At 32.1% G+C, this 15,591-nt stretch overlaps 1 protein-coding gene across 2 annotated transcripts in view; it reads right to left on the bottom strand.

The window, feature by feature from the left end:
- RDX (radixin) overlaps positions 1-15,591 on the bottom strand; it is a 121,739-nt gene that overhangs the window by 21,183 nt on the left and 84,965 nt on the right. The window contains exon 14 of one of the 2 annotated variants that reach the window (XM_074304314.1): positions 14,614-14,774. In XM_074304314.1, the coding sequence (XP_074160415.1) occupies positions 14,614-14,774 (161 nt within the window). Of the gene's footprint in view, positions 1-14,475; positions 14,775-15,591 lie in introns of those variants that run through there. The other variant, XM_074304315.1, reaches the window with a different exon arrangement.

Here is a 15,591-nt window from a genome sequence, read left to right as displayed (position 1 = left end):
CATAATGAAGAAAATAACAGAAGAGAACTTCTGAAATCCGGAAAGCAGAACTGAAATTTGAATATCTATCAGAATAGTTTCAAATGCAAAAGAAAGGATTTTTGAATAACACTAGACTATTCCACAACCACAAGAAAAAGGAGGAGGAAATAGAATGTGTTCTAAATAGCAATGAAATCCAAAAAGGAGCTCCACTTGACCCAACCCTGTAAATCTGAGCTTAACTAGAGAAGACAAAAAAAAATGGATATTCAGTAATAGTTAAGAAATATTTTAAATTAGAAAACTGGAACTGTAGACATCATTTGTTTCTCAATTACCCTAAGCAACAGAAATGTAAAAGCAATGAATAAATGCATTAGGCAAGGACAGCAAAAGCAACAGAGAAACAACCAACCAATGAGGGACTTCTAAGGTACAAAAGGAGACAAGGATGAAATCTATAGACTTTAACTATGAAGAGGAAGATGAAAGGCATTATCAATAGTAAAGCTTTTACTCTGGGTCACAACCCCAAATGGGTTGTATAACTGAATGTGGGGATTGCAAAATTATGATTAATTATCAGCAAATATTTGATTTATGTATTTTTTGGGTCCTATAAAAATTTCTGGAGTAAAAAAGGGTCATGAGTGAAAAAAGCTTAAGAAGCTCTGATTTTAGTACTTGGTGTGATAAACATGAAATGAGCAAATTTAGAGATATCTCTAAATATGGGCTATTTGTGCCCAACCTATGATGCAGCTTTCTGAGTTTGTATAGATCTGATTCGACTATATCTTGACTCTAATACAATGATGTCATTTTAGTCTTCTTCAAGAACAAAGGGCAACAACCAACCACTTGGTGACATCCCCAGCCTATATATGTTTTTTCTGTAGGATTATATTACATGAGATAGAGACAAGGAGGAATGAGTCATGCATTGATATCAAATAAAGGGTAGCAATGGGGGAATATGAATTGTGTGCTTAGGAGTCTCAGGTGAGTCGAGGGTAGAAGTGGGGCAAAGATTGAAAAGAGTGGGAAAGTACCAAGTGGTATAGCATCTAACTTCCTAAAGGAGAAGTTAAGAGAGTTGCAAGAAGAAATAGACAACAAAACTGTAATAGTGGGAGATCTCAACCTTGCACTCTTAGAATTAGATAAATCAAACCACAAAAAAAAAAAAAAAAAGAAAGAAATTAAAGAGGTAAATAGAACATTAGAAAAATTAGGTGAAACAGCAAATTATAGACAATAATTTCACTCAAGATAATGACGATGAGACATCATACCAAAATTTGTGGGATGCAGCTAAAGCAGTAATAAGGGGAAATTTTATATCTTTGGAGGCTTACTTGAAGAAAATAGAGAAAGAGAAGATCAATGAATTGGGCTTACAACTTAAAAAGCTAGAAAAAGACCAAATTAAAAAACCCCACTCAACTACTAAACTTGAAATTCTAAAATTAAAAGGAGAAATTAATGATATCAATATCATGGAACTAATAAATAAAACTAAGACTTGGTTGTATGAAAAAACCAATAAAATAGATTAATCTTTGGTAAATCTGATTAGAAAAAGGAGAGAGGAAAATCAAATTGTTAGTCTTAAAAATGAAAAGGGGGAACTATCCACCAATGAGGAGGAAACTAGAGAAATAATGAGTTACTTTGCCCAACTTTATGCCAATAAATTTGATAAACTAAGTGAAATGGAGGACTACCTCCAAAAATATAGGCTTTCCAGATTAACAGAAGTAAATTGCTTAAATAGTCCCATGTCAGAAAAAGAAATAGAACAAGCTATTAATCTCTAGGACCAGATGGATTCACAGGTGAATTCTACCAAACATTCAAAGAACAATTAGCTCCAATGTTATATAAACTATTTGAAAAAATAGGAAATGAAGGAGTTCTACCAAATTCCTTTTATGACACAGACATGGTACCCAAACCAGGTAGATTGAAAACGGAGAAAGAAAACTATAGACCAATCTCCCTAATGAATATTGATGCTAAAATCTTAAATAAGATATTAGCAAAAAGACTACAGAAAATCATCCCCAGGATAATACATCATGATCAAGTAGGATTTATACCAGGAATGCAGAGCTGTTTCAAAATTAGGAAAACTAACAGTATAATTGGTCATATTAATAACCAAATTAACAAAAATCACATGATCATCTCAATAGATGCAGAAAAAGCATTTGATAAAATCCAACATCCATTTCTATTAAAAACAGTTGAAAGTATAGAAATAAATGGATTTTTCCATAAAATAATCAGTAGCATCTATTTAACACCATCAATAAGCATCATATGTAATGGGGAAAGATTGCAACTATTCCCATTAAGATCAGGGGTGAAAGAAGGTTGTCCACTATCACCATTACTATTCAATACTGTATTAGAAATGCTAGCTTTGGCAATAAGAGTGGAGAAAGAGATTAAAGGAATTAGAGTAGGTAATGAGGAAACCAAATTATCACTCTTTGCTGATGATATGATGGTATACATAGAGAACCCCAAAGATTCAACTAAAAAGCTATTAGAAATAATCCACACCTTTAGCAAAGTTGTAGGATACAAAATAAACCCACATAATCATCAGCATTCTTATATGTCACTAACAAAATCCAACAGAATTACAGAGAGAAATTCCATTTAAAGTAACTATGGATAGTATAAAATATTTAGGAATTGCTATCTGCCAAGGGAAAATCAGAAACTATATGAGCAAAACTACAAAACACTTTCCACACAAATTTAGTCTGTTCAAACCAATTGGAAAAATATTAAATGCTCTTGGATAGGGCCAGCAAATATAATAAATATGACAATATTACCTTAACTAATCTATTTATTTAGCGCCATACCAATCAGACTCCCAAAAAACTATTTTAATGACCTAGAAAAAATAACAACAAAGTTCATATGGAAAAACAAAAGGTCAAGAATTTCAAGGGAATTAATGAAAAAAAAAAAAAAAATCAAATGAAGGTGGCCTAGCTGTACCAGATCTAAAATTATATTATAAAGCAGCAGTTACCAAAACCATTTGGTATTGGCTAAGAAATAGACGAGTTGATCAGTGGAATAGGTTAGGTCCAAAGGACAAAATAATCAATAACTCTAATAATCCAGTGTTTGACAACCCAAAGACCCCACTTTTTGGGATAAGAACTCAATGTTTGAAAAAGTTGCTGGGAAAATTGGAAATTAATATGGCAGAAACTAGGCACTGACCCACACTTAACACCATACACTAAGGTCAGGTCAAAATGGGTTCATGACCTAGGAATAAAGAATGAGATTATAAATTAATTAGAGGAACATAGGATACTTTACCCCTCAGACCTGTGGAAGAGGAAAGAATTTATGTCCAAAGAAGAACTAGAGATCATTATTGATCACAAAGTAGAAAACTTTGATTATATCAAATTGAAAAGTTTTTGTATAAACAAAACTAATGCAGATTAGATTAGAAGGGAAAAAAGAAGATATATAACACCTATATATAACACTGGCACTGTTCTGAGAGTGAGAGATATAGCGGGAAAAAGGAATCCATGATTACATCCTTGCCCTATAAGGCAGTGACAGAAAGTCCTTTGAAGGAAGTCCCTACCTTGAAAGTTTTGGTTATATAAAGATTATAACTGATAAGAAAGAAATAAGAAATAAGACAGGATAAGAATCTAATAAAGATAAAAACATGATGGATAATGAAAGAGTATAAGAAACCTTTTTTTGGAAAGACAAAAATTAAATTGTAAAAAATAGTAATGAACAGGACTAACTGAAGAAGAGGAGAAAAAAGAGGAACTTATTTGACTGAGAAAAAAAAAAGAGAAGGAAGAAAAATATTAACCAAATAAAAAATACTAACCAGATAGAACTAATAAACAAATCCCAAAGGGAAAAAAGGTAACAAACAAAAAGAAGAGAGAAGGGAGACAGGGAAGAGAGCCAGTGGAATAGGGCCACCTTAAAATAAGAATAAATGAAAAGAACATAATACTGTGTTTAGAGTATGAAGAGAAAAATCATATTTTTTAAAGAAACAGATAGAAAAAATGCAAATTTAACTTTTATAACTTCAAATGTGAATGGATTAAACAATCCTATAATACAAAAGAGTGACAGATTGGATAAGATAACAAAACTTGACAATCTGTTACTTACAAAAAATACATTTAAAGAAAAAAATCCTCTAAATCACTATTGATCAGAGAAATGCAAATTAAGATATCTCTGAGGTATCATATACTTCTTAGATTAGCTAAAATGACAGGAAATACAATGATGAATGCTGGAGGAAATGAAGGAAAACTGGGAATATTATACATACATTATTAGTGGAATTATGTAATAATCCAAGCACTATGGAACTATGCCCAAAAGGTAATCAAGCTGAACATGACATTTGATGCAACAGCACCTTGTATCTCAAGGAAATCATAAAAAAGAGAAAAGGACCTATGTGTACAAAAATGCTTATAGCAGTGTAAGGGTTAAAAAGCCTCTAGGAGCAAGGAATGCAATTCAAAGAATGTGGGAGGATCTGAAGGATGAGCAGTACAGGTGAGCCCTATCTGGAGGTGGGCCATAGCCCCAAGAGGTGGTGTCTGACCCCAGGTACCACGTCTCACTCCTTAATGCTCTCAAAGCCTAGCACACCTCCCTCCCTCTTCTGGAGGCAATCCTATTATGCCAGGTTCCTAGAGGACCTCCCCCTTCCCCAGATCCTCAGGGACGTATAAACATGTGCTATCTAAGAATAAAGTTCTCTTTTGCTTCACCCCCATCTCCTGGTGGTCTGTTTCTGTTATCCGGGTCTGTGCCTGAAGACGGGTAAGTGTGGCCTAGCCATGCCGTCGACAGACAGGCATTAAAAGTAGCTCAAAGGGGAGCTACAAGGTTAGGTAGCATTAAGAGATGCTACATAGCTGCTCTTTTTGTAGTGGCAAAGGACTGGAAACTGAGTGGATGCCCATAAGCTGGAGAATGGTTGAATAAGTTATGATAAATGAATGTTATGGAATATTATTGTTATATAAGAAACAATCAGCAGGGTGACTTGAAAGAGGCTTGAAATGTTGTTAAGTGAAATGAGCAGAACCGGGAGATCGTACAGCAATAAAAAGATTGTGATAATCAATTCTGATGGATATGGCTCTTTTCAACAATGAGTGATTCAGGCCAATGCCAATAGACATGTGATAGAAAGCCATCTGCATCAAGAGACATGACTGTGGGTACTGAATGTAGATCACAATGTAGTAGTTTCACTTTTTTTGTTCTTGGGTGCTTGCTTTTTGTTTTCTGATTTTTGTTTTCCTTTTTGATCTGATTTTTCTTGTGCAGCATGATAAATGTGGAATTATGTATAGAATTGTATATATAAGAGATAACCTAACTAGCTGGAGGAATATTCAGTGCTTGTGATTAGTATTAGTTGTGACAATATAATAAAAGTGATATTACTAAAATTAATTAGTATATTTAATGCTTTGCCAATTTACACAACTTAATAAAATAACAAAATTCATTTGGCAAAATAAAAAACCTAGAGTATTAAGGGAAATGATAAAAAGATGGACAAAGGGGATAATAACACTTTCAGACATCAAACTATAATTTAAAACAGTAGTTATCAAAATCATCTGGAATTTATTTAAAAAGCTGGAGAATAAGAGCAAGAGAGAGCAAAGAGAAATGAAGCAGACTAGACAAGGGAGATTCAGAAACAAGAGAACTTAATAATGCAGTATTTGACAAAGTGGGAAACAAAATATCTAGGGACTCCTCATTTAATTAAAAACTGCCAAGAAAATTTCAAATCAGTCTGGCAAAAATTAGACTTAGACAAGTATTTATACTCCACTTCACAATAAATTCCAAATATTTAAGTGACTTTAATATTAAAGATCATATGATTAAAAAATTAAAAGAGAAACATCATATCTCTGTGTATGTGAGTATTGGTAAGAGATGCATCTTTAACCAAACAAAAGACAGGCAAATCACCAAAGAGAAATAACTTTGATTACTGTTTTTGTCTTGCTGAGGCAATTGGGGTTAAGTGACTTGCCCAAGGTCACACAGCTAGGAAGTGTTAAGTGTCTGAAGCCACATTTGAACTCAGGTCCTCCTGACTTCAGGGATGGTGCTCTATCCACTGCAACACTTAGCTGCCCCTAACTTTGATTATACTTTAAAACTGAAAAGCTTCTGCAAAACAGTAGTACATCTAGGATAAGAAGGAAAATTACTGGGGAAAAAAAAATCTTTGTAGCAAATATCTTCTTAAGCATTTGTAGTCAAGATCTATAAACAATATACCATTATTAATTATTACTAATATTACTAGTTACATATTACAAAGTTATTATATTTCTAACATCTGTGTATTACTAACACCCATTTTTCAATAATTAAATGGTCAAAGGATATTAACAGTTCTACAAAGCAAAACTATTCACAACCACCCTTTAACAAAATGTTCCACATCACTAATAATATGAGTAATGCAAATAAAAACAGCTTGGAAATTTCACCTCATAAACTGATATTGGCAAAAATGGCAACTATCAATATTGAAGAGTTTATGGAAATATAGGCATACTAATATATTGTTATTGGGGAAAAATTGGAATTATGCAAAAAAAAAGTGACTAAAAAGATCATATACTTTTGAACCAGAGACTACATTACTGGAATTATAGTGCAAGGAATTCATCAATAAATAAAAATTCCTCATACACTGCTAAATATTTATAGCAATACTTCCTACAACAACTAAAAATTAGAAACATAGTAATGTACATCAATTGAGGAATAGCTAAACAAATTGTGGTATACGAATATAAAGGAATACTATTATGCTATAAGAAATGATATGTGTAATAAATAGAGATACATAGAGAGAACTACATGAACTGATACAGAACAAAAATAACAAGGCCAAGAAATAATACACAAAGTAACTAAATATAAAGAATGACACACCAAAAAAGTCAAATGTAAATGTAACAATCAAGTTCAAGTGGGGATCAAGATATGAGATTACACTCTGAACCTATGCCTTTGAGGAAGTGCCACAGGTGTTATATACATTTTTGGACTTTTTTTGATATATCAATCATTTGTGCTGATACTATTAGTCAAATGGAATGGTCCTCAGGGAGAAGAAAAAGAATATATGGATAAGATGATATAAAAAAAAACCAAAAACAAAAAAAAGAAAATAATACAAAATCTTATTTGAAAAAAATATATACCTATCTTAGGGAGAAACTTGGAGGTCAATATCACAATTTTGTCATTTCCCAGAGGCAATCCAATTATCTTCTGTTCAATTCTGGAGGCAACTCATTGGCTAGCTATGATTTCTCCCCAGATATACAACAAATGGAAGCATGTTTCAGGCTATCACAGTCTGGACAACAGGCATTCTTTATCTAGTTTCTTTCCTATATTTACGGGCCAAATTTTTAAATAATTATGGATCTTATCCTTATATGATCAATACCAAAAACAAAATTTATAGGACATTTCTTTGATTTAGCTAAAAGTTGGTTCTCTTCAATGAAGATGGCAACAATTTAGGTAAGCATATATTTTCCTGTTTTATACTTCAACTGATAATGATGATCAGAAGGTTGTTAAACAAGGCTAAGTGTTATTTTTTTAATGAATTTTATATAAGACATTTTAATAGAAAACAGTGGACTTTCTCTTTATTAAAAGCGCTTTAAAAATTCAATAAACAATATACATGGTAGGACTGTATAATCTTTACATTTTATAATTAAATTATATGATGGTAATATATACTTGGTCTAGTTCTTTTTCTATCTTTGCTCTCTTCAATATCATGTCATCTTCTATAATCATACCTGGGACTGCAACATATCTGAAGTTAAGTCTATATGTGGTGGCTCCACTATCCTTGATAGTGAAAAGAGTTTATAAAAAAAGGATCAAAGATGACGGTTATAATTAAGTGGGAACACTTGGAAAGGTGGAACTAGAGCTGAGAGGCTAGAAATCTCTCAATAGGAAGTTATTAAGCAAGTAACAAGAGGGGAAGTGGCTGGGTATGACTGTATAATTAACTGCTGCCTAGCACACAGTAACATGCTTAATAAATGCTTGTTGATTGATTGGCTACTATAAAATATAACATTGATTCATACAGATAATTTTAATGAGATAAACCATATAAACATAATTAAATATCAAATAGCTTAACTTTGTAGTTCAGTCATTTTTCAGTCATGTCTCGTTTCATGATCCCAGTTAAGGATCTTAGCCAAGATACTGGAGTGGTTTGCCATTTCCTCCTCCAGCTCATTTTACAAATAAAGAAAATAAAGCAAAAGGGTTAAAATGACTTGCCCAGAGTCATAAAGCTGATGTCTGAGGCCAGAACCGAACTCAGGAAGATGTCACTTTACTTGCTGTGCCACGTCACTGCCCAATTTAAGTTGGGTGATCCTTATTCATTATCATCGAATCAATATTGTTACTTCCATTCTATCCCAAAAGACAGTTTTGATTATGCATATTATCACCTAACACTAGAATGCTTCATGGTGCCTTCCTATTTATCCTATCTGTAGTATTTCCTTGCTCATTATCTACCACCAACCTATTCAATAATAAGAATTCTTCTTCAAGCATTATTTTGGTTATATCAATCTTTCCTTAAAAACTTGAAAAAGCTCCCAAATGTTTTTAAAAATCAAAATAACCTTCATATTTGACTGACCTCTACAATCTCCTGGTCTCATCCATCCCATTTAATGTTCCTAACTAGATGTTCTCAACTACCTATAATGTGGCATAGTTGATAATCTCCCCTATAACCATTAAGACTAATTTTTCTTTTCCTGCCTATGTCTGTCCCTCTAGCTGTCGAACACCCCATTTTCTATGTTTGTAATACCTTACCCCATTTCTCTGACAGAGTATTTCCTTCCCCTTAAAACATTATGGAAACTCATGTTTTCTGTGATGTTCAGATAATTCCATTAACCTTCATGTCTTTTTATAGATCTTTCCTAATATTCAGTAATTATGTATACAGTACTCAATATAGTTTTTATTATTTTTATACCTACTGATTTTATCCACCTGTAGAGTAAGGATTAATGGCTTTCTTATTTAATCATTTAAATAAAAAGTTCCTCTGAGGGTTATGCATTCCTTTCCACTTCCCTAGGCATTAAATTGATTCTTTGCTAAGAGCAACCAACTGGGAAAAAAAAATAAAATTGAGTAATTCAGCAAGAAATAGCATCAACTTAGAAACTATTTATGCTAAGTTTTCATCTGTCACTGACCACTAATTTTCTCTATGAAAAAAGTTACTTTCCATAGTTGTACAGCTGTTACTTCACTTATATCTCCATAAAATTAAGACTAAAAGACTTAAATGGAGGCAGAGAAAATTAAAATTAAATTTAATTTGGAATATTAAACTAGAATTTTTCAGGACTGGAAAAAAAGCAATTAAAGTATTGTACAAACAAGATAAACATCTCTTCACTCCCATACATATAAATGTTTCCAAACACTAGCAAACAGGAGATGAAAAATTTCTCTAATATTGAAAGAATAAAAGACACCATGATAAAAGAATGATACCATGATGAATTTAAAGCTAAGGCATTTTGCTTTGCTATCAGCATAGTCTCATTAAATATAATCTGAACAATACTATGGTCCTTAGAACTGCTACAATAATGCCCTTAAGTATTCACTTAATCACTTATATAATGTATTCATTAAATTTAGAGATGCTAAATAGAATAGGATATCACACTAGAAAACATTAATATGTGACCTTAAGCTGAAAGGACACTGTGAAAGAATAGATAATAAACATGAAAGATCTCAACCCATAGGTGAAAATATCTGTTTAACTACAAAAAGCAATCATCTATTATTAACAAAAGAATGACATTAGTTAGAATAAAATCATAATTGATGTTTTAAAGGTTTATCTTTAAAGTACTTCCAGTTCAGGAAATCATATTTTAAAAGAAAAACAACTGCTATCTCAGCCCAAATCTTGTTTACAAGCAAGTTATACTTCCAAGTGTAATGAACATAATGGTACTCAATAAATATTTGTTAAAGACATAAAAGTCATGATGAAAAGAACTACGATCTTTTGGGATTTGGATAATTCAAGAAATAATAATTAAAACTTTATTATGGGAAAATGCTATGGAGAATTATAATTGTATCTCTCTACCTCAAGATCTCCTAATACCTCCTGGAAGGCACAAGATCCCTAAATGTAGTTTATGTGGCCCCAAATTAGATCATCTTAGTTTGTGAAACAAAGACCTTAAATTCCCCACAAACATGGGCATAGGACAATGCTTCACTGCCATTTCAAAGAGCAGTTAGAGCTCTTCAAAATATATAACAGTTGGAAGGGGATTAGAGATGACGAGCATCAATAGTATTAATAAGTTAAAATTGGATTTACCAGAAAACACTGAAAACTAAAATTTAATATGAATAACAAATGATGAGGGCACTTTCAAAGTACGTGAATAGCAATTAAAGAACACTAATATTAATGTGCTCTCTGCTATACTGTACTTAGAAATATAGGAAACAGGTGATCTAATGCTTTATATTTCTTAAAAAGTATTCAAAGGTTTGTAAAATATATTGTACCTTCTAAAAGTAAAAACACATTCAAACATACATAGACACAAACCCCGCCCACACACTTATTTAACATAGTATTCTCCATTGAACCTTTACTCTGATGCCTCATTGCAAGGTGGAGGTGACCCTGAAAAGTCAAAGGCTACCCCACTACGAACAAAAGCTTTTTAAGTCTTACCAAAACTAGAAAGGCTTCAAGGATGGAACCAATGATGAAATGAAATACATTGTCTAAGAGCCTGTCTAGTTAAGTGTGGAGAGAGGATCATCAACAAACAGAAAGCTGGGTACCAATGATTAATTTTTTAACAAAGGGAGTACTCACACCAACGAGGTCATGAGTCTTTCAAAGTACCTAAGCATACTTGATGATCACACTCATTTGTCAAGCAGAAGTCAAAAAAGTCGAACAAACTAAAAAAATAGGCTCATGCTCTGATCATTTAGAATCATCTTGAAGACCAATGGCTTTGTCTACTAATAAGAACCAGAAAATGCATGCCAAAGGTAAGTAAGCAAGAGATCATTTCAATTGCTTACCTGTTGATCTTTTAAAAATTCTTTAATTTTATCCTGCATATGAAAAGCTTTGGGAATGAAAGAAATTCTATATCAACTTACCTTATTTTTATTTCTAATAAATTTGGAATCAGCAAAGTAATCAAAGTTGGGTAAATAGCAAAGGGGAATTTGTCTTAGAAGAAGGTGAAGTAGGATTAAAACTTTTATTTCTTTTGCAGCAGAAAATAAAATATTTCTAATAATATGCAGAAGAAAAATTACTATTGAGTCTAATATTTTTTTAAAAGTAATTCTAGTTGGTAAATAAGGAAGTCTCCAAAAAGTTGAATACAAAGAAAAATTCTATCTCCAAACAAATTTAAGTGACCTATACCTATACCCTCCAGAAGAAAAATAAAATTATATCCAACTATAAATTGAAAGGACATCTAGTTAATGCAATAATTTTTAGGGTATTCTAAAAGTGAGTTTATTAAGAAGAAATAATGTGTCCAAGATTAGTAAGAAAGATAAAAAACATCAGTTAATTAAGGGTTCAGGATTTAAACCTGACCCATAAATGCAATACTATTTAAAAAAAATACATACCTCTATTAAAAAGCAATTAAGACAATTCAGTAAAGAGTATTTTTATACTTTAATAAATGAAATGAGTCAATGATAATGAAACTGACCTTCCACAACAAGGGCCCAAACATTATACAATGAAAGCAGAGGCTGGAATTCAGCCAAATTTAGTTTAGTTGTCAAAAGAGCCTATTCATCTATTGAGAACTAGCAATCAGCCAATGGCCTCACTTCCAAGCCAAAAAAAAAAAAAAAAAAAAAAAAAAAAAAAAAAAAAAAGAGGTGTGATTTCAGTAATAAATAACAACAGTGGACCTTGAAGGCGTGAACTTTTAATCTCTTTATTGTTAACCAATGAATGTTATCCAAAATAGTAGATGTAATTGTAGTTTAATTAAACAACACAGAATCATGATGCTAAACTCTTACTAAGGGCAAAAAACATAATGTAAATTTACTTTATCAAATGATTAGTAATGTTTCTTAACATGGCTGCATGAGCACGTGCTCCCAATGGTGAGTGAGAACCTACATTGCTTTGATTGTTATGAAAACCCAAATTACAAATGGTTGTTCCTATGTTAGAAAAATTCAGACAGCTTCATAAATGGATTAGATCTATCCATTTTAATTCAAATTTATGTAACAGATGAACAGCAACTATCACCAGTAATTTTTCAACATTGACATTTAGCTGACATCAATGTTGGTGTATTTATTTCAAGGTGGAGGGAGACCCAGAATCCACTAGAGGCACAGTATTTCACCTACTATGGCAAAACTTTGGAAAAATGGATAAATGCTTATGCTTCAGTGAACTAAACTTGGGGTCTATTCAATGTTCCTTTGAAGTGCTCCAAGTCACACTATAGCAGGGAACACTCTCTTCTACCAAGCAAAATTTTGAAGCATGTGCACCATGCTTACATACCAGTCATTTCAAAGTTAACCATCTACTTTTAATCCCACAAAGTTAAAATATATTAAATACAACTTTTCCTTATCATGACATCTGCCCAAATTATTCCTTTTTTGAAGTCAGCATAAATTAAAAAAAAAAAAAAAAAAGCTGAACTTACTGTGCATGGAAAGATGTTTAATAAAATGGCAATATTAATAGATAAATGTAAGTTTGCGTGCATAATACCAAACGGAAGGTAGCTGAACCACCCTCAGAAAAAATAAGGCTTTTTTTCTTCCTTAACTCCAAATATGGGCACTTTACAATGAAGAAAAACAATTTAGACCATGTTAGTTTTTATGATTATTTCAGAAGGACATAACTGAAATTAATATAAACTAAGTATAACACACTAAAACATGATTAACAATTGTCATTTTCTCATTAATAGATTTAGAAAAACAAGCATAATGATTCAGATTCTAAGTATGCCTAAGTGATCATGAATAATTGTGCCAAGAAACTGAACTATAAATTTTCTTCATCTAATTCGACAGTACTTCACACACACACACACACACACACACACACACACACACACACACACACACTCCTCCACGCAAGCATCCCTCCAGTAAGAGTAAGAATATACCAGTGAGAGCTTACATGCTTAATACAAGTCTTAAACTTTTACAATTTAACTCAACAAAAAGGCAGTTTTAAAAAAAGGCAGTTAAACAATGAGCAAAACAAAATTTCCTTAAGAAAAAGACAATCTTTTTCTGAAGAAGCCTCTTTTTTTTGTGAATCATTATGAATTATTAAATTTATGGCTTCCACACTCAGTTTTATATGATGTTCGAAAGACCAATCATGTTTATATAGTGGTGAGGTAGTATACTACTGCCCCCTTCTTTGGGACTGATGTTTTCAAATGCTCCCTTTGCCAGAAAGATCCAGGTTTTTGTCAATGCAAATAAATTATGAGTAAATATATGCTCTTCATATTAAGGCATATATTTGAAGAATATTATTATTATTCAAGCTTTTAAGTAGTGCATTATTTGCAGATAGTGTCCCATCTGTAAGTTCTCTTTTAGAATTACTGTCTTGCTATCTAGACCTTTGTGAATCAGAAGGCAAGGGAAAAAAAAAAAAAAAAAAATCAAAGGATTACAGGAGGTGAAATACCAATTTATATCAGAAAGAACTTAGTAAAAATTTAGGATATCTAATTTCTAATGATGTGGATAAACTGGAATTGTTAAAAAAAAAAAAAAAAAAAAGGCAGCTGTACACCACACCACTCAGATATGGTCTTTTTGCTTACATTTGCTTACATTCTCTATACAATGGGCCAAGACTCCCCAACCCTGCTACCTATCCTCATTCATAAAAGATTTAAAGTCAGTGATTTATATAAAGGCAAAACTCTTAGATGTATGGCAGAAGGTATGTAAAGGACATTAAAAGAAAAGTGTGGGTAAATAGGTGACTGGATGAGTAAGGGGATGCTGAAATATAAAAAAGGAATATGAAAGAAGAGAAAATGAAGTGTCCTACCTACACATCCATAAGTTCCACTTATGAATTCTTTTAAATTCTCAAAGTGCTAAGATCAAACATACACATTTGTCAGTCACTGTTAGTGTAAAACTTCAAATGGGAAAATAAAAAATGGAAAATGTGACAGGTAATGGAACATGCTTCTTCAGTCCTCAGCCAAAAAGAAAGAGAAAAGAAAACAAATAACAAGCATAATGTCATACTGCCTTAATGTTGAATAGCTTCCCTTAAATTTGCCTTTTAACCACTGCAGTCAAACTGGTATAAGCACTTTGGCAAGGTGGGATGCAATCCATCAAATCTGCAAAGGCCTGCTTTTCTCTGTTGGTGGTTCAGCTTATGAAGAACATATATGCAAAAATAACAGCTCTCACATTGCTTCAAATTCATCAATACGCTGTTTTGTATTGCCTTGTCGAATCTGCCGTAGAGTCTTGTACTTATCACGGCCTGCTTTAACATTCTCAGCATGAAGTACATCATTTTGTGTTTTCTTTGTTTCATCTCTGGCTTGAGCTAATTCTGAACTTAATGCCTATGTTTAAAAAAAAAAAAAAAAAAAAGACATTTACTTTTTAAAGATTTATTAACAAAACTAACAACTTCTTGATGTCTTAAAAATACATAAACATCAAATCTTTGGCTTTTCATCTGAAAAAAAGATTTTTAGGATAAGTATTAAGAAATTAAATCACTTCGTTAATTGTATAATCCCCTTCCACTGTCTTGAAGCTCTTTTTTGTGAGGAGGAAGTTATTTTGTAAATGCTATGTGGCAAGATCATAATCCTTTCTACATTCTGAGTCTGACCTAACTGTCAAATGTTCAACAAAAAATGAAAGGCATTTATGTAGAGGGACCAGATCAATGAAGGTTTCTCAATCTGTTTAGGTAATAATATGATAGAAAACCTTCAAAAAAATTTAACTTATATATAGCACTATCTTGTTCCTTTATTGTAATTGTTATGGATCAATGCTATTTTGACACACAAAATCTGTAGGAGAAAACCATTTTTACAAAGTAAGTTTTTTTTTTTTTTTTTTTTTTTTAAACCAATTAAGACTTTTCAAACTGTTACTACTTGGATCTGATTCTATTTTAGCTTGCCTCACAATAGTTTAATCTCTTACTAGTATTAGTAAAATTAGAAAAGTGAATAACTGAAAGTAGAGTTTACAGTAACTGAAAATGACTACCAATATTTACATTTTCCATTTTGATCCTGGTTATGTAGCATCTCACTATTAAAAGGGGAATTTCATCTAAACCTTGGGATATCCCTACCACCTAGCTGATACCTACAGTGGCAATACATCTTTTGTTAAATGGAAAGAGAAAAAGAACTTCAT

Source organism: Sminthopsis crassicaudata, chromosome 3, assembly GCF_048593235.1.
Source record: "Sminthopsis crassicaudata isolate SCR6 chromosome 3, ASM4859323v1, whole genome shotgun sequence".
Lineage (NCBI taxonomy): Eukaryota > Metazoa > Chordata > Mammalia > Dasyuromorphia > Dasyuridae > Sminthopsis > Sminthopsis crassicaudata.
This window is presented reverse-complemented; position numbering and strand designations above follow the sequence as displayed.